Below are 19,742 nucleotides of genomic sequence, written 5' to 3'. Positions count from 1 at the left end.
TTTGCATGGAGGTCTAATAATATTTTTAGTGTCAATTTTCCTCCCTGAGTGTCTCTCTTTAAACGTTCGAGGCCTTGCAAAATGTAACTTCACAAACTTTAGAATTTTGGCTCAAATTGGAACCCCAAGGGTTCGGATCACATGCCTTTCCTAAAGCAGACCTACGGCCCATGTAGTAAATAAGGCCCAGGAGCCTTATCTCAAGACTCAACTCCCACGGCGCGCGCTCGTGCGGGACCCGGACGAGCGCGAGCGCGAGCGCTCCAGAAGTCGAGACTCGAGAAGCCGCAAGTCGCCTCTCCGGTCTCCGGCTCCGATTTCTATTTTTTACATACTATAAAATCTTATTTTCCATCTCCTTCCTCAGCTTCCCATCCCCACCCACCCCAATCCCGCAATCCCTAACCCTAGTCACCATGGACCCCGACGGCGACCCGGCGTTCCACCGGAGCGAGGCCATCTCCGCCGTGCAGGACGTCGACCAGTACTACGGCGAGGACGACGATTTCGACGAGCTCTACAACGACGTCAACGTCGGCGACGGCTTCCTCCGCAACTCCCACCCGCCGCCGCCGCCCCAGCACGCCCCGCCCCCGCAGCAGAATCACCACCAGCAGCAGCAACAGCTCCCTCCTCCGCCCGCGCAGCTGAACCACAACCATCAGCAGCAGCAGCTCCCTCCTCCGCCCCTGCCGCAGCCGCAGCAGCCCCCGCCCCACTCTCTCCCGCCGCCGCCGCCGCCGCACGCCCTGCCCCAGCAGCAGGTCTACGCGCTTGCTGTGGCAGCGCCGAGTCCGAGTCAGCCGCCGCCCCAACCGGATCTCCCGCCGCCGCCTCATCCGTCGGCCGCACCCGTGCCTCCACCGCCTCAGCACCACCAGATCCAGCAGGGCGACGGGTTCCACCGGCCGGGAGGGAACTACAGCGGCGGTCCCGTCGTTGTCGCCAACGGAGCTGGCGTCGGCGGGGGCGATGGCCCCGGCGGCACGACGCTGTTCGTGGGCGACCTCCACTGGTGGACGACCGACGCTGATCTGGAGGCGGAGCTCAGCAAGTATGGAACGGTGAAGGAGGTCAGGTTCTTCGACGAGAAGGCCAGCGGCAAGTCCAAGGGGTACTGCCAGGTCGACTTCTACGACCCTGCCGCTGCCGCTGCCTGCAAGGAGGGCATGAACGGCCACTCGTTTAATGGCCGTCCATGTGTTGTGGCATTCGCGTCTCCCAACACTGTGCGCCGCATGGGCGAGGCGCAGGTGAAGACCCAGCAGGCCCTGGCTGCACAGACAACATCAGTGCAACCAAAGGGTGGTAGAGGGGGTGGTGGTGCTGGAATGCCTCATGCTGCTGGTAATTACAGTGGTGGACGTGGAGGAGGTGCTGTATCCGGAGGCGGTGGTGGTGGGAACTGGGGTAGAGGTGGTGGTGGAGGTAGAGGCCCTGTTGGTAATATGAGGAACAATAGAATGGGTCCAGCAGTTGGCCGTGGAATTGGGAACGGCATGGTTGCGCCACCACCCCCGATGCTGCCTCAAGGGGGCATGCTGGGCCAGGGGTTTGGTCATGGTTTTGGTGCAATGGGAAGGATGGGTGGTGGGTTTGGTAACTTCCCTGTTGGAGCAGGTGCTGGGCCGTTTCCTGGGATGATGCAACCATTTCCTCCGGTTGTTGCACCACATGTAAACCCGGCCTTCTTTGGTCGTGGTGGGATGGGGGCTGGTGGGGTGGGGATGTGGCCTGATCCCAGCATGGGGGCTTGGGGTGCGGAAGAACAATCAAATTATGGGGATGATGCAGCATCTGATCATCAATATGGGGAAGGGGGAAGCCATGGGAAGGAGAGGCCACCAGAGAGGGAGTGGTCTGGGGCATCAGAGAGGAGACGGGACAGAGAGAAAGATATGCCCCCTGAACAGGAGTGGCCAGAGAGGAGGCACCGGAATGAGCATGACATGGGCCGAGAGAGGGATCGTGACTATGACAGAGACAGGGAAAGAGACCGAGACAGAGAGAGAGACCGAGACAGAGAGAGGGACAAAGATAGGGAGAGGCACAGGGATGACAGAGATTGTTATGGTGATTATCACAGGCATAGGGATCGTGATTCAGAGCGTAATGAAGACTGGGACAAGGGGAGGTCATCTGGGATACGGAGCAGGTCGAGGGAGGCCGACCATTCTAAACGTAGGCGGATGACACCTCAATAGTGTAGCTGGTTGAGCTACATCTAGTGTAGAGGCAATGAGGCAATGACGATCCAGGGCAGCGTCTTTTTTACACCCAGGCATTGTTCAGTAACAACTAGCAACTGCTTGTAGCTGTGATGGTTTTCACTGCATAAATCTCCGGCGGTCTGTTGTAGCAATAATTTAAGATGTAAGTTATGCTTGATCTGATCTCTTGTTTGTTTTGAACTGTAACTCTTGAATTGTACTGTAAAGTAGTGCTGCGGCATATTGACACTGTCTGTTGTGGTAGATTAGGACAAAAGGGTCCACAACATTTTCATGTAATTTTTTTTTACTGACCTTTATGTAAAATCATTTGTATAGATCTTTAGGTTCGGTTGATACTCTCTGTAGCTAGTTGGCATTGTTTTAGCCAAGAATTGTAACATATTGGCCTTGTCTAAAACATAAGCTTGTAACTGTTAGATAGTATGCTCACTATTTTGGCATATTGGTGTCGTTGTGTAACATAGTTTCTGTACTGATATTCTTCATATAACTTTTTAGGTACACAAAATTATGTAACTTTTGTTATTTTGTCAGTCCACGTTGTAATTAGGTTAGTTGCCAAAATGTAAACAAGAGTAAATCTGTAAAGGCTGTTTTCTTGTACGCTGCAATCAGATGTAAGTAGCATTGGTTGTCCTTTTGTTTGTGTGTTTCACGAATGGGAACATTATGTTGTATCGCGTGCTGTGGGGTTAGTGCCATGGTGAACTAGCAATTTGGTTCAAAACCCTGCTGGGCAATGAAATAGCTCTTTGCTTCCACAAGATAATTGACTCGTCGTTGTAGGTGTATGAACCTCTAATAGTGACACAATTGGCATGATATCATTCTTGCAGCTTTGAGAGCACACAGATAATGCATGAATTGCTTCATTGCCAATTGTGTCACTATTTTTGTTAATCAATTTAGGGCATCAAATTTACTCCTTGTCTTTTATTTTCGTAATCTAATTCCTTGGTTTCTAATCAAGTAGATTTAGTTTGTAGCCCAGTTATTAGGCAAGCACATCCATATTTCGTTCATTCATTCTGCGAACACTAGTATTTCTCTATCAACTACCATGTCTTACTGTTGATGTGTCAATGCATGCCAACACCTTATTTCTGTATGGTACTTCGGAGTTATGGTTAACCGTGTGACATAGCATTATGCTTTCTGTGAGTTTTTTTCCTTTAAACTCTTGCTACTTGTGCATTAAGCATGCTGTTCCTAAACTGCTTACTGCCGCACCTGCATCTTCTGGTTTTAGTTGTGCAGTTTTTATTTTCCCTTTTAATTTCACAAACTGCTTACTGCTACATTGATTTTCTAGTTTAACTGCACGTTTACTTTCTGTATATTTTTTATGGTCACTCATGGCTTCCTTCTCATGTGCAGACATAAGCGGTTGGAACTTGGAATCTGTTCTGGGCTACACAAAGATCGCCCTTCCCTGGATGATAGTTGTTCTCTCTTATTTTCATAGGTCCTCAAATATCGAAAACAAAGACATAAAAATACATCGAGGTGTAATGGTCACAGTTGTTGCTAGTTGGAATATTCAGTATGCGAGTCTTCGTGTAATAGGATAGACATAAAAGATATTGTGTTTACCATTGTTTGCTTGTTCCTCTGTTTATAGTGGACAAATGGTTTTATCATTCCCTGTGATAGATTCATGTGATGTTTAGTATTGCAGTAGCTGTGATCGTCTGCCCGAAGCCAGATTCAATGTCTTTGCTCAAGCGAGCCACGGCACGACTTAACGGGGCGTTTGGTTCGTTTCCCTGCCAAGCTGGCTCGCACGAAGAGCGTGATTGGTTAATCGGTTTCATCCGGCCAGGCTACACACAGATGGCGATTGGTTGGCCTGCTTCCTTCCTGCCTCGTGCATGCGCCCTCTCACGCGCGTACGCGCGCTGCGCCCGCGCCAGCCAGGCTCCGGGAGGCTCGTTGCACACCAAGGGCCAGGCCCAGAACCCCATTCAGGCTTCCAAACGCTGGGAAACTACATCCCGAGAGCCAGGCCAGAGTATGTACAAGGAACCAAACAGGCCCTAACACTCACTATCTAGTTTCATACTATCCAAAAAAAAAAAAAAAACCTTTGCCACGCATAGTTACATACGGTCAAAATATGCAGCTTGCCATATAAAGTTAGGTTAGACCCTACTGTGAGCACAAACGAATCATAAGACGACTTCAGCTTCAAACATGAATCACAAAGTATAGTGACCAGCGACCCATCGTGCCACCCATTGCTTGAAAGTTTCCTCCTTCCGTCCCTTCAACATGCTAGCAATGTGGCGATTTTGAGCAAGATAGGTTAGCAAATCAAGGCGAACCGGCAAAGGATATTCATCCATGTCTTCAATGGCTTTGAAAATACCCTCGTGTGGATCAGTGCTATGGGTAAAGCTCACTGCTTCCGACAAGGCCTGCATGAAAATGGGGACACCTTGCTTAGCCCATTTCCCTTTCTTCTCCTTTTCTTCGTGTTTGCGCTTAGAACCTAGTGGGTTTGGACTATCAGACTCTGGGTGTGTGTCGGAATCGTGTTGAGAAGGATCACCATTCAGATCTGCCAGTTCTTGAGTTGGGTCGACATTCCCAACGAGATCATCCTCTTGCCTTGCTGAGCTAACAAATGGTGCTTCAACAACACTGAACTCTCCAGTAGCATGTTTCCCCGTGAAGACAAACTCCATCTCATCATACAAGGGAATTGGAACATTGTAGTACTTAGCCTTCTTATCACCTTTCTACATTTACACAAAAGAAAACTATGTTTCATTAGGATACCATCCAGTTTGCAATGTAACTTATATATATGTGACAGATATTTATTATGTATGCTTACAGCTTTCATCTTGACAACCTCTATCTCGTCATAGATTATCTTCTTCTGAACATCATCAAAACTAGCACCCTTAGCAGACTTTGCCTCCATGATCAGCTTCCATTCTCCTTTAAGCTTGTGGTACTTGTTGTAGGTTTGTTTCCACATGAAGTTAGTACCATACTTTTCATTAAGCCTTCGAGCACACTCTTCATGATGGACCTCCCTTAGAACAAAGGCCCTCCCTGACTCATGGATTTTCTCCTTGTAGTAGAGAAGGATTTTCTCCTTATGGTAAAGAAGGAGATCCTCCACTTCCAGGTGTTGCCACATCACACTGTTCCCAACCATATCTGCAAATGATAACTTAAAATTTGCATGAATAATAAGAACTGCATTACACATTCAGGTTTCAATATGGTCCTAAAGCAATGTACGACTCACATTATAGCCAAATAAGATCTTACATCTTTCATAATAGTCTTATAAGTGGCTGATGCAATCCTACTTTATAGAAATTAGAAGTTAGCACTTATAAATTGGAGCTGGACTTTGGATAGAATTCCGTGTTGTTTGGACCTCAAAACATCGGTAGAATCCCGTGATGCTTCGGATTCTGAAGGGTACATCTATTGACCTGTGTCACAGAGCTTCACTGAAACATCTACTAACAGTTTTAGTAGACCTTAAAAATTTGTCCCTATTCTTTTCCTTGTGGCCAACTGTTTTAAGAAACATGGCAACTTGTTCCTCAACTGAGTAGTGCCAAGTATCGCGGAGTGCATCCATAGAACGAAACTTTGTGCATAGCTTGAGAAGACATATTTACTCATTCTAAGAAGATTAACTGAGTCTGAATCCTAACCACAATATTTTTTTTTAGATATATCATTATGTCCCTATTCTTCTCCAAAATAGAGCACCTTACAGGCCTACTATTATTGTGTAGATAAGGGATGAGTGCCCAATCATAGATGCAACCATAAAAGCCATCTAGATGAACAATGAAAAGTCAGGTCTTCTCTCTTTGCACTTACATGAACATGACGAATAAAAAAACACTGCAAGTATTCATCTTGAAGTTAATTAGTCCCCAAATGCAGATTGCCTGGGCAGAACTGTAACTATTTATCCTATCACGAATTCAGTGATTCAGTTGTGCTTGCGTGCTACTGAAAAGATTTTCTAATAACAGAACAGGACAGTTCCCGACCCCAAATTGAAGTAGAACTAGTCGGAAAAACGAATCAGTGCATCGGGACGCAAAAAATTTGGAGGTGGAGATGCAACCGGAAGTACGGGGAACGAATCTGTGCATCAATTCGCAGCGCAATGGGAAGTACCTCTCACTGAGGGCAGCAACAGGCTGCGATGAAGGGAGGTAGCGACGGGCCACAGTCACAGGGATCGCGGTACGTAGCGGAGATCCGCGTCCCGGGAACAAGCGTTCCGGATCGCGGTTCGGGGACGGCAGGGTACGAACGACGGATCGACGCTGGGACGACGTCCCAAAACAAACTGGAGCTGGAGGCGCGGCGCGGAGCTGGAACGGCGTGACGCAGCGGCCGTGGGCGGCGCGTCGCTGGGGTCGAGCGGCGCGGCCGCGAGGCGCTAGGACTGGGGTCGGGCGCGCCGGCGGCGGCGTCGGCGGCGCCCGAGGTCGGCTGGATGAGTGTCGGACGAGAGTACTCTTTTTCTTTTTTACACGGTGCTGGACGAGAATTGGGACCTAATGTAAATGGGCCACTGGGCCTCCATCACGAACGCCAAAGTTGAAATGCAACGTGACGGGAAATGAAACGTTAGCTCTCGAGTTCAGACAATTCGCAAAAAGCTCTCGCGTTCAGACTTCATTTTTTTCAGTAAAAAACACATACTACTCTAGAGTTCAGAACTTTACGATAGATTCAGTCAGCGCTATAGTTCACAGACGAGATCCCGTTTCATAGCTACATTTCGGATATGTCGCCCGAATTATCTGCCACCAAACATTCCAAAGAGGTATTACCTCTCCTATGAACCGGGAAATTAAAATCGTCGATCCGCGTCCCACGTACCACATTCGCGGTCGTACTGGGAACCTTTTTGTGACTGTGCATGTATGGGGAGGAGGGAAGGCACCAGTGCATCGGATCTGATTATGTGAAGAGAAAGAATTAGAAGAGAACTTTTAGAGCAATTCCAGTCACATTGCTATTTCAGACTTCTACTCTTCAGAATAGCAAGCCTCTTATTCAGATTGGCTCTCTAGTCTATCCCTTCCGGCAGATCAGCAACGCCCCTCGTCTCGATCCACAGGAAGCGGCAAAAATGAAGAGGAGCGGGGAGCACACCTACGGTGGGGGGCGCAGGAAGAAGCAAGAAGCAAGAAGCAAGAAGCAAGAAGCAGTCCTTGCACGAGAAAGAGCACGGCCGCCGTGCGCCATGTGCTCGGAATGCTACTTCGGGGGATAGATGTGGCAAGCGAAAAGGGATGGGATAACAAGGCAAGAAGAGAAGCAGGCTCAACAAAGAGAGATTTCTTCTTTTGAACATGAACAAAGAGAGATTTCGTTAGTTTGACACTCAATCTATGCGATTTAATATTCAATCATGTGCCATTTAAAATTTAACACTAGGTATGTGAATTTCTTCACTTCAAAGGCTATGTCTCTTCTCTTTTTTTTTTCTTTCAGAATTTAATTAACTTTATATATGTGAATTTCTTCACGTTAAAAGTTATACTCCATCCGTTCTAATTTATAGTGAAAGTCCGGCTCGACGCTTCGTCAGTGTTGACTATGACAGCACCTTCGGGCTGATTGGGACGTCACTGAGGGCCTCCTTCCTTGTCTCGAGCTTCTCCCGGTGAAAACCATGTTTACTTAGTGGACAAATGACTACAAACATGCTTGGTCTAGTTACCTATTAGGAGTTGTCTGTTATTGGAGATCACCCTTAGCTTAATTAGGTGCACTCTTCATGTGCGGCAAGACATATTCCTTTGTGTTGCTATCTCTTGCTTCACAGTGATCATTTGGCGCTCGTGGATTGGATGTGACATGTGAGGTCTGAGCTCCTTCGTAGTTGAGATGCAATGAGACTTGGCAACGATGACAAATTAGTTGCTTAGGTCGAGGTTTGGCGACCTAGGGTAGGTTGAGGTTCACTAATGGAAGTCGAAGCTGCTTTTTGCTTTCACAAGGAGCTCAACAATGATAACCATCGGCGGACTTCGCCGGTGTGTTCTTGCTCAATCTGTCATGACAATGATGAGGCTGTGGAGCGTGCTCTTATGGAGTCGAAGATGCTGAGGCATGACGAAGCTCGACGACGACGACATGTGTTAGGTTTTTCTTAGGTGTGTTAGTGGAGCCATTTATTCTTAGGTGTGTTAGTGGAGCCATTTATGTGTAGGTGGTGGTGTCTTGGTGACTCTAGGTAAAGGTCCGTTATGAAAAGTTGAAGTTGCTTTGTCGCTTTTGCATTAAAGCTAGGCAGCGATGATGCATGATGACCTTCTTGTGTGTTTCTCATCAAGTGCTAGTGGCTCAACTGTTGTGTGGATAAGTTTTGTATTGACTTATATTCTTCTTAATTGAGGTAAAAAAAAGGGAGTGTGAGCCTTTCTGGCGCGCCCGATGTATTGTGTACATGGTGACTTCGGGGTTGTTTGGTACAACTTTTAGCCAGTTTAACAAAAATTGTTTTTAATTTCTCCTGTAAACAGGCTATGATGAAACAACTTCCTTGTAAAAGTTGTTTTTTTAGATTCGCTCACAAGCACAATTTTTGCAGGTGAAGCTCAAAATACTAGTTTTTTTTCACCTCTCTGCTATTTTCTAGAGAAGCTATTTTACTAACAATTTTGAAGACTTTAAGGTTTACTAACGAAGCTGCTTTATAAAATCAAAGTAACAAAACTGATTCACTAGAGCCACGCACTCGCGTGAGAGGAGCCAGGGACCCGAATTGGCTTCTGCTGTTCTGCATCTGCTCTCCCCGGCTACTGTACGTCTGTACCCCCGCCTCCACAGAAAAGCCGCCCGCCCGCCTCCCCTTTCTCCCGCGCACGGGCACGGCGCACCCATCACCTTCACCTCGCTCACCGGCTCGCTGTCTCCGGCCCGAGGTGAGCATCCGTGCACCCGACATCCATGCTGATCGCTACTCGCGCCTTGGGTCCATTTGGTCCGCTCCGATTGGGTCCGGCGGCTGTCAATTTGATCTCTCAGCTGGAATGGATCCATCGGAGGTTTAGGTCAGGCTAGGGCGCGGATCTGAAGATGTGTGATCATGGGATTGTGCGTTTGGACCCGGATCTGGGGGTGATTGGTTGGTTAGTTGCAGCCTCCTGAGACCGTGGGATTTTTTTTTCCTACTTCCAGGAGGTCGGGGCGGGCCACGTGTTCTAGTTGTGAGCTTGTGATCCCTTGTCGCGTCTCATTTGCTTGGAGCCATTTAGTGGCCAATTGTCTCAGTAATCATAAATAAAATTGGAGCCAGACCAGGGTAGTTCTAGTTCGAGCCAAACTGTTGCTATACTTGTGATTCTTTATTTTGCTATATAATAAATTGGATCAATACAGCTGTCCTTGTGCCTGCTTGTCTCCAAATTCCAGAATAACAAAGCAACGAAAACGTATCAGTTCTTATAAGCCGTGGCCTGTGGCCCTTTACAGGCCTTAATGTATATCCTTTTATAGAGGGAATTAGGTGTCCCAACTCCTAATTATAATAACATCGCCTATACTTGCCTGGTTTCAGCACATAAAAACAATTTCTTTGACTTTCAATGATATGTTTCTTTTTCCACATTTGAGATATGAAAATTTGGACTTCCGTTGTACAAAGCAGCAAATATTTACATATTGCAACTGATCTGCAGAGTAGCTTTGAGCTATGGGCACAGCTGTGGATGCTTCAGCAGTTGTGGCTGAGGAGGTACCTTGGATTTACTTGAAGCTGCTGATTGATCACCTACATATTTGATAATCCACTTACTGTCGCAAAGGCCTAGGTTCATTGAGAATGTGGAGCACCTCAATTTTTCAGCATCAAAACATATTTCTTAATTTATTATCCCTTCAGTCCAACATCAGTTCCTTTCTGAGTTTTTTTTTATTTCCTGTTACCTTTACAGTTGTTTCCCTTTAGTCTTGTATCTTTATGCCTAAATTTCAGAATTAGTTACTTTTACTGGAATATATGCATTGTTCTCTTTTCTGGTTCATAACCTGAGAAATTATTTTTCATATCATCAATATATTTTCTACATGTTGTCTAAGGAAATACCCTCACCTTGTAGAAGTTATGCTATTCATAAGTTATACCTCATCTTAGAAATGTACTCCACACGTTCAGGTCACTGAGAATATGCTGGGTGGCAAGTTACTGTTGTATTCGTTCTAGGTATCTGTTCTATCTTCACTTATTACATTTGCCTATTGCATATCGTACCTCATGGAAGAAAATTAGCTTATACATCTTTGAAAATATAAAATGGGTTCATTAAATATATCTGGTTACATATATGCACTCAAAAGATACGACTTTGTGATACAGGTGGTCCTGGAAGTGGAAAGGGCACACAGTGTACCAATATTGTGGAACACTTTGGATTCACCCATCTTAGAGCCGGAGATCTTTTGCGTGCAGAGATCAAATCTGGCTCGAAGAATGGGTATCTTCCTTTTCCAATCCCTCCATAAGAAAGCTAACTGCATTTTATTTCCTTTTCCTTCTTAACACATTTTTTCAAGTAAAATTATATTAGTCCTGTTGACTCATTTGTTTGACCTCTATATGTTTCTATGTTCTTTATGCACTTTAATGTTCTTCAGAACCATGATTGACGACATGATAAAGAAGGGAAAGATTGTTCCATCAGAAGTAACCATAAAGCTGTTGAAGGAGGCCATGATAAAAAGTGAAAATGACAAATTTCTGATTGATGGATTTCCAAGGAACGAAGAGAATCGTGCTGCGTTCGAGAATGTTGTAAGGTCCTTTCTTTTGTTTGGTTGTACCCAGTTGTAATGATGGATAAAGGGATTATATTTCATTCTTTATTGTATGTTTAAATGAATTTGCTAGACTATTAATTGTTCCTCATTGTTGCAGACAAAAATTTCTCCTGCATTCGTTCTATTCTTTGATTGTGCTGAGGAAGAGATGGAAAGACGTCTTCTGGGGCGCAATCAGGTTTCCTTAATGATCCTTCACTTGTGCATATTTTTAGTCACAAAGTCTTTGTTTCTGATATTTATTGTTCTCTTTGCAGGGAAGAGTTGATGATAACATTGAAACTATCAGGAAAAGGTTCAAAGTTTTTGTTGAATCTAGTTTGCCTGTCATTGAGTACTATAGCTCAAAGGACAAGGTTAAAAAGGTATTAATGGACTTTTATCATTTGAGGGTTACTCCTATTGCAGTCTAATGATGCAAAATGTAGTATTATTATACTATAAATAGAAGCATAGATTGGAATAAGATGCATGCCAACTTAAATATATGAGATTAGAAGGATGTTATCAATCTGTTTGCTCATCACATTTTCTTCTTGACTTCTTATCTATCAGGCTGAATAGAGCAATATACAAGGGAGGTCATGGAGGTGATAGACAATGCCATATAACCGTCGACCTAAATAATTTCATTTGTTTCTTGGCGCCGTGGGATTCTCATATAGTCTTCATTATCTTTTGCAGGCACCGAACAAGTGTGACTACATATCTTTGATTATGAACCTGTTTAATATAGAAGAAAAGTTGTAGCTCAAATGAGCTACCAGCATATATCAGTAGGCAATTCGATTTGTTATCAGCAATAAGTAGATCTGAGTCCCTGTGTTCCTGCTAGAGTAGCATTTTACCAATGTGGCAATGTGGTCAAACCTTGTGGCTTGTGTCCTCCCACCTGCTATCTGGTGGCATTACCGAAAGTAGAACTGCTGTCATATTCTTTATAAGTGATTGTTTATTTTTGTAGGCATTAAAATGTGCAACATTGTACTCAACCTTTGTATGATCACTTGGTGCCGTCATGTCAGAAATTAGATAGTATCTACAGGCCTATGTAGATGCTCCTGATCTGATTGGGAGGAATAGCATACAGTATGATTCTTGCAGTCGTGCTTGAAATATTGAAGGTCAAGGGCCAGGCATCTTGTGTGACTATGGGCTATCTGTAGTAATTCTGTTACTTTAGTCCTGAGGTTAACACATTCCTCAGGTTTATGAAGGTATTTTACAAGCTTGTGAACCATTTGTGAGCTGATTGGAGCATTTTGTCAAAAAAAAATGCATAGCCATGTACTATCAATGTAAGAAGACCAAACTGATTCTGAGGAAAACAAGCAGCGGCCTCTAGTTTAATACCACGAATGTGACTTTTGTACTGCCTCTTTGATCACCTGCGTTGCTTGTAATCAGGTTGGCTGCCCAACTGTAAGCAAGAAACAGGAAACTTGGTAGGATATTTTGTTCTACATTGCAACCCCATAGAAGTGACGGCGTCTATGCCTTTGTTTGCTGCATGTAAGGTTTCAGTGATTACCTAATTGGGAGCTCGGAACATTTCATAGTATCTGCATCCCGTGATGAGGGTGATACATCTAACTGACAATTTTGTTCTAGTCCTTGCTGAGCTGTGATCTGGGCATAGCAATATTTCCTTGCTTCCATAGTGAGATTCTCAACTTATTTTTGTACGAGCATGCACCTTTCACTAGGTCATCTATGGCATCATTCGTTCAGGTACAATAGCACATGAAGATACATGCAGTTGAAGCATCTGTCAGACCAGGCATACTACTATGCAAATGAATTGTCTTCAAAATGCATGGTGGACAATCAATGTGATGTTTTTTTTTTCTCTCTCTCTACTATAATGCAAGGTAGAGCTGCTGCCATTTTTCTTCTAATCTAAAAAAAACTGAGTTTACCAAGTTTTTTTTAATGAATATAAATATATGAAGGGTTGTTTGGATCACAGCTCCAAGGATTTGAAATCGAACGCAGGAACCAAACAGCCCCAATCTGCTTCATCTGTATCCTGTGCTGGCTGAAAATATTGTCATCTACTCTCATGGCTGTCTTCTGAACAGTGCTTGGTGTGTGGAAACCAGCCAGCTCGGTCTCATTTGCAGGCACGCATGAGGCCCCATTGTATGTACACTGCAGCCTGTGGTTTTATTTGTCTGACTCCAATCAAATCTGCTTATACTGGCCGCGATGCTGGTCTTTTTTTTTTCTTCGCGATGCTGGTCTTGTGCTCTGCAGTTATCTGTGTTCTTGTCATGGCAACTTGCCTCATTTTCAGGTACTCTCCTACGTGGTTAGATGGTCTTCCCTGGATGAGGATGATAGCTGTTGCTGTCTCTTTTCTTCTTCTTTGTATGGTGTCAATTTAGTTACCGGTGAGTGTACTACTAGCAAGGATACCACCATTTGTATTCTGACCACTGCTTTGATTTGTTCCACATTCCTATGTTTGGTTGCTTCCCTGGCTGTGCAAGAAAGAATAGAAAGACGCACACCGCCACACCCCCAGCAGCCACCAGTTTCAGTTCGGCAACGCCACAAGGCTATATACTACGCTTCGTCGTGTGCTGTCGTCTGTTGTGTTTATGCCCAGTGAGTGGCGTTATTATATTAAGCTTTATGCCCCGACCTTGGTATCCATCAACGGTCAACCTCTACTACTTAGCCCTTGTTTAGTTTTAGGAATTTGGATTTTGGGACTACTGTAGCATGTTCGTTTTTATTTGGCAAATAGTGTTTAAACATGGACTAATTATGCTCAAAACGTTCGTCTCGCAATTTCCCACCAAACTATACAATTAGTTTTTCTTTTCGTCTACATTTAATGCTCCATGCACGGACCGCAAACATTCGATGTGACAGGTACTATAGCAACTTTTTGGAAGTTGGGGTGAAACTAAACACGGGCTTATTTCCTAACCACTCCACGTCCCATTCTTGCAGAGCAGAACACGCGCGTACAGAGTACATGGTCGTGGCCCTGGCCGCCCTGCCGAACCGCCGTATCTGTCTACCGACTACCGGTACGGACATGACAGACGGGGAGGGATTAGCATTTAGCAATAGCAACCGACCAGGGCCATGGCCATGGCCATGCAATGCGTAACTAACTGCCGCCCGCAGCGACTGACCATGCCTCGCCGTCGCCAACCAACCGCGCTTGGCGCAACGGCCTTGTAGGGCAGCAGTAGGTGACCGTGACGACGACGACGACGGGGTCTTGTTTGGAGGCACGCGATGCTTGACATGCACGCACGCTAGAGAGAGTAGCTTAAGTGCTTAACAAATAAGAATCCCGTAGTTGAGTGGTAGTAATAACAGGTTTATAAACTCCTTATATTACACAAAGCCGAACGCGCAGTAATCCGCGGCGTAAACGTGGCCTCCGCGGCGCGATCGCCCGGCGAACCACTCCGCCGGCAAACGGAGTAGAGTGCCGACAGCAGCCGCTGATGCTGCCTGCCGACAGCACGCACGCGCGACGTGCCCCCACCCAACCCACGCACGAGGCCACACGACCCATGCCATGCCGACGCGACGCGACGCGGCCGGGTGCGCTCCCCTCCCCGCCGCTCTGATGGCTGATGGCTGATCTGACCTCCGTCCGATGCGACAGCGGCCCACCACAACACAAGGCACCACACAACCCCCGTCGCGGTCGCGGGGTCAGTCGTCGTCAAGACGCCTCAGCCTCACGGGGAGGCGGGCGTCGGCCCGTTGCCCGTTGCCCCTTCCTTGGCAGGCGGATGGCGGACGGCGACGTGCAACCGAAACAGCAGGCCGCGCCCCCGACGCAAACCACTTGGCCACTGCGTGTGGGCGTACGTGTACTTGCTGCTCCAAGATCATCAAAGTGGTTGAGCCGCCGAGCTCGGCCGGCGTCGGCGCCAACCAAGCCCAATGCCCCAATCCCTGCTCTGCACCGCACCGCACCGCACGCAATGATTCCAGGCTGGGACCGCCGGCGCACTGGCGCCAGGGCATCGGCGGAGGCGAATGATGATGGGATGCCTGCGACTGCGAGAACCGGATGCCCCTGCCGCGCGGCGTCGCCCGGTGGACGCCGGATGCGCCACGGTCTACACCGCACAGCTCGGAATCACGACGAATCCACCTGCACTGGACTGGATGGAGGCTGGATCGGATGCGAATGCGATGCGAGCCTCACGGCGACGTCGAGCACCGCGCGCGGTCCGCGGGGGTATCGATGCTGATAAGAATATACTACGTCCTTGTTCCCTTCCGACGGCTGCAACCGATCGCCCGGAGAATCGTCTCGTCGAGACGCTGTTGCATTGCAGCAGACGTGCCGGCCTCATCCCCTCCCCTCCCCTCCCCTCCCCTCGTCGTCCTAACCAGCCGTCTCACTGGACTCGTAGTGTGCCTGCCGATGAGCACCATCCATGGCCATGACCACCACCCTCGCTATCGCCGGCGGATGCATATTGATGATGGCAACGACGGCATGGATGAAGATGAGACACCAACAAGAACAACAACACATGAGTGCTAGCTCATGAGAGCCGAGAAACAGGTGCGCCTGGAAAAATCGAGTTGGCTATGGATGAGTGCCGAGAAAAATCGAGTTTATATTGTTTTGCCATAAAATTGACCAAACAAAAAAATCATGACAAACAAAGCTCAGTCTAGTTCATACAGACAGACGATGAAACGACCCCATATCAGAGTAGAAATGAAGCTGTTGATGATGAGTTAGCCATAGCCATCTGATGAGTTGATGAGTAAAACTAAAATCATACGGAGGCCACTAGTTGACCTTCTCAGAAGCTAAAAATCAAGGTCGTCGTCGTCGTCGTCGTCGTCGTCGTCACGATCTCTCACGTCACACATAGTAGAAATTTACTATCATCATCATACCATATCCTTATACCCCAACAAAAGCAAGAAGAACCATGCCGTCAACTCGTCATGTACCACCACTAAATTAATTTAAAACTGCAACAGGAGGATGAAGAGAAGAGAAGCACTCCATTTCCTTGCACGGATCAGGTTCCAGTCAGGCAGGTCGGCCGCAAAACCCACACCTGAGCTGAGCAGAGCAGGAGGACGCCTCGGCGCCGCGACCGTGTCACTGTCACGGGAGGTTGAGGAAGAGGCTGGCGGGGTCGGTGTCGGCGAACCCGGCGCTGGCCCAGCACGTACCGAGGTCGAACGCCGCGGGCCACACGAACGAGTCGTCCTCCAGCACCGCTTTCCCGGCTGCGGAGGGGAAGTCGGAGAGCCCGAGCCCGAGCGCGACGGCCTCCTCCGCCCCGGGCTGCAGCAGCAGGTGCGTCAGGGAGTCGGAGTCCTCCTCCGCAGCGGGGGCCGCCGCCGCAGCAGTCTCCGTGGTGATCTCGCTCGCGCCGTCGGTGGTGGTGGTCGTCTTGGCGGAGTCAGCGGCGGCGACGGGGTTGGTGGCAGCACTGGCGTCTGCGGCGGCGGCGGGTTCCGGGGCCGGCGCCACGACGCGTCGCTTCTTGCTGGCGGGCTTCTTCTTGGGCGGCTTGTTGTTGGGGTCTGCTGCGGCCGCGTAGGACGACGTCGACGAGGAGGGCTTCTTGCGGGTGCCTCCTCCGACGGGGACGTTGCGCAGCGTGCCACCCTTGGTCCAGTAGCGGCGGCAGCCCTTGCAGAAGTGGCGCGGCTGGGAGGTGTTGTAGTTGTTGTAGTAGCAGAACTTGGTGTCCCGCGACGCGCACCGCGGGCACGGGTCCCCTCCCTCAACGCCCTCGGCCACCTTGACCGCCCGCGCCTCCTGCACCGGCGCCGGCGCGTACCCCTTGGGCCGGCGGAGGTCGACGCCGGCGAACTGGTGCTGCTGCTGCGCCGGCCGGCGGCCGGGCTCGGCCGACGCTTCCTGCATGCGCGACGGCGCCGTCGTGCCTGGCTGCGATGCGCGCGGGCCCGGGGCGTATAGAGAGAAGGCGAGGGGGAGCGGAGGGAGCGCAGCGGGCGACGAACTGCGAGATACGAGAGGGGAGTTGAAGGCAGGGGGGTGGTTGCCGCCGGGGGTGGCTTTGCCTTCTCTCTTATGGTCGCGGTCGCCGTTACGGAGGATGGCGACGTGCTCACGCCATCCATCCGTTGCCACTTGCCAGGACGCGGGTGGGTCCCACGTAGCAGGCAGGGAGGGGCGGAAGCCCACGCCGCGTGACGTGAGGGTGGCGGCGCGCTGCTGCCTGCTGCGAATCGACGCGACCTCCCGTGGGCCCGCCGCGTCAGCGCTAGTGGCCAACCCAGCCAGCCCCGTACAGCAGCAGGCGGCCCATCGGTTTGACGGGACCCCCGGCCGGGCGATGGCGATGGCGACGGGACCCCCGGCCGGCCGCCGTGCCGTACGGGCGCGCGGACTCTAGCGCGGTCGCCCGGCGACAGCGGCCGGGCGCCCGCCCCCGGCTGTGCCGCGTGACGAGTGACGACGTGTCGGCGCGACATAGGCCGATCCGGCTCGTGGCCCGCGTGTCGTGGTGTGGCGGCGGGAGCGGGGCTATGCGGCGTGTCGGCCACCAGCGGCTGGGTCGAGTGGTTCTGGGGCGCGCCACGTCAGGCTAGAGGGGGCTACTCCTACTACTACAAAACATTGGTCTTGGTCGGGAGGGGATGCTTACGTTGCGCGACGCGCTAGGGGCCTTTAGTTCCCATCAAAACGCCAAATTTTTCAAGATTTTTCGTAACATCAAATCTGTGGAGACATACATAAAATATTAAATATAAATAAAAATAAAACTAATTACACAGTTTAGACGAAATTCACAAGACGAATCTTTTAAGCCTAATTAGACTATGATTGAACACTAATTATCAAATAACAACGAAAATACTACAATATTGTTTTGCTAAAATTTTTGACAACTAAACCGAGCCTAGGCTAGGCTAGGAAAGGCGTGGGGCCGGGCTCGGTAGTACCATGCCCACCAGGGGTCCCACTAGTGGAGACGCTTGCGTTGGCTGGTGCCTGCCGCCTGCCTAGTGCCTGCTGGCTGCTGGATAGAATTTTTTTTAATTTTAACATTTTTTTTAATCTAATTTTAAATCTGGTTTTTTTAAACTAATATTTTTAGCCGTGTCTATTGGCCTAGCACGATCAAATGTCTATGTCGTGCTATGTATGGTGGTGCGGCAACGGTTTGACGTGGTGACGACTGGAATCGTTGATCGCTGACGACGCCGCGCCTGCCGCGCCACAGATCTTGGCGCGGTAGTACCGCGCCGTGATCCGTGGCACGGCAGAACCAGATCGCTCTGCTTTGCTGCTGAAAGCGCTGTCAGGAGGGCAACACCTAGCCCTAGCCTGGTACTGCTACCACTGCTGCACTGGCTATGCTGCAGAAGCTAAATGCAGCATGCGGGATGTGGACCGGGGCGCGTCGCCCATGCACGGGAAGATGCCTCTGACATATCATGCCAGTAGCCAGTAGGCAACTGACCAGGCTAGTTATAGTACTCCTATACTACTAGTACTCTAGAGCTTCGTAGTTTGCGCAGTTCCACAGCTGGCCAAGCATAAATGCACATCTATAGGACACAATTACCGATTAGCGTGAGACTTGCGGTGTGTGTTCCAAATTTTCCAATCCTCGAGTCCGTGGATAGTCTTAACGTTCTCTCGAGAATCAGACGCCACTTTGATAAATCTAGGTGGTGCGACAAGACAGGTGACCGTACATGCATCCGGATACAATTCATACGGTTGAAAAGCATGTGGCGAAAAAACTCAAAGGTAACCAAAATAAAAGTGCTTTTATATACTCCATAGTGATGATGGTGGAGGTGAGCACTCCCTTATTGGCCATTCAAAAGTTAAATATTTTCAACTTTGACCACTGGCCTATTCGACTGGTATTAAAGCCGGCTGAAACTGATTAGTTATGAGAGAAAAATATTAAAGATTCTAGCTGATAAGCCGACTGATAAGTTCAAGCAAACAAGCCCCACATATACATAAGTTGAATAGTTAAACTTATTGTATATAGACTTATTTAGAGATACAGATATTACTGATATTTTTTACCAACCTAGTCAATTTAAAGAAAAGTGAACCACATATCGATGCTCTTTTCTACTCGCTGCGTTGTAAAATAGCTAAAACTAATATTTCTTAGGAGTCAAACAATCTTAAATTTAATTAAATACTACATCTATCTCTATCCAGAAAAGGACGCGATTCCGTGTGCATTCTTAGTTAAAGTGTCGAATGTTTGACCAAATCTATAGATAAAAGTATTAATATCTATGAAGTCAAATAAGCATATTATAAAAATATATCTGATGTCAAATCTAATGATACTTATTTGATATCATAAATATTTTTATTTTTTATATATAGTTAGTCAAACTTAGGATACTTTAACTTGGTACTATGTTATAATTGCATTTATTTGTGGAGGAGGGAGTGTATAAAAACTACTAATATTTAGATGCATCGAAAATACCACTAGGTTGTTTTTTGTTCTTTTAAGTAGAGTACAAAAGAAGTGGTAACTGTTGCAGTTGCAACCACCACATTTACCAAGTTCGACACAACAAATCAGCAATGGTCCAGGCTAAAAAAACAGCAATGGTCCGACAAGCTGGCGCAGCACCCGCATGCTGCATTTAGCTTCTGCAGCATAGGCAATGCAGCAGTGGTAGCAGTACCAGGCTACGGCTAGGCGCTGCCCTCCT

At 48.1% G+C, this 19,742-nt stretch overlaps 2 protein-coding genes and 2 pseudogenes across 4 annotated transcripts; 2 read left to right on the top strand and 2 right to left on the bottom strand.

The window, feature by feature from the left end:
- The first annotated feature begins 358 nt into the window (after positions 1–358).
- On the top strand, positions 359–3,863 carry LOC136476732 (uncharacterized). Of its 2 annotated transcripts, XR_010763710.1 has the most exons (2): positions 359–2,373; positions 3,612–3,863. XR_010763710.1 is itself a non-coding variant. In XM_066474668.1 (1 exon), the coding sequence occupies exon 1, from the start codon at positions 417–419 to the stop codon at positions 2,202–2,204; it is 1,788 nt and encodes a 595-aa protein (XP_066330765.1). In that variant the 5' UTR covers positions 359–416; the 3' UTR covers positions 2,205–2,648. The 2 variants fall into 2 exon arrangements, 1 of the variants encoding a protein (XP_066330765.1); XM_066474668.1 differs by lacking the exon at positions 3,612–3,863 and having other exon boundaries at positions 359–2,648.
- A 79-nt stretch (positions 3,864–3,942) lies between these two features.
- On the bottom strand, positions 3,943–6,824 carry LOC136476733 (uncharacterized). Of its 2 annotated transcripts, none has more exons than XM_066474670.1 (3): positions 6,396–6,824; positions 5,074–5,418; positions 3,943–4,975 (listed from the first exon to the last, which is right to left on the bottom strand). In XM_066474670.1, exons 2-3 carry the CDS (start codon positions 5,401–5,403, stop codon positions 4,433–4,435), a joined length of 873 nt encoding a protein of 290 aa, XP_066330767.1. In that variant the 5' UTR covers positions 5,404–5,418; positions 6,396–6,824; the 3' UTR covers positions 3,943–4,432. The 2 variants fall into 2 exon arrangements, with proteins under 2 accessions (XP_066330767.1, XP_066330766.1); XM_066474669.1 differs by having other exon boundaries at positions 3,945–4,975; positions 5,074–5,405; positions 6,396–6,817.
- Positions 6,825–8,871: 2,047 nt separating this feature from the next.
- Positions 8,872–12,099, top strand: LOC136476731 (UMP-CMP kinase 4-like; annotated as a pseudogene).
- A 3,604-nt stretch (positions 12,100–15,703) lies between these two features.
- LOC136476730 (dof zinc finger protein MNB1A-like) lies at positions 15,704–17,174 on the bottom strand (annotated as a pseudogene).
- Between the last annotated feature and the right edge of the window lie 2,568 nt (positions 17,175–19,742).

This window comes from Miscanthus floridulus, chromosome 8 (genome assembly GCF_019320115.1).
Source record: "Miscanthus floridulus cultivar M001 chromosome 8, ASM1932011v1, whole genome shotgun sequence".
In the NCBI taxonomy this organism is placed as follows: Eukaryota; Viridiplantae; Streptophyta; class Magnoliopsida; order Poales; family Poaceae; genus Miscanthus; species Miscanthus floridulus.
Note: the sequence above shows the minus strand (reverse complement) of the source record. Positions and strands in the feature narration are given on the sequence as shown.

Excerpts from the sequence above, each read along its gene's own strand:
- LOC136476732 (XM_066474668.1), top strand. The coding sequence starts at position 417 with ATGGACCCCGACGGCGACCCGGCGTTCCACCGGAGCGAGGCCATCTCC.
- LOC136476733 (XM_066474670.1), bottom strand. The coding sequence starts at position 5,403 with ATGGTTGGGAACAGTGTGATGTGGCAACACCTGGAAGTGGAGGATCTC. Across the intron at positions 4,976-5,073 it reads AGGTTGTCAAGATGAAAGCT|AAAGGTGATAAGAAGGCTAA; the intron begins GTAAGCATACAT and ends GTGTAAATGTAG.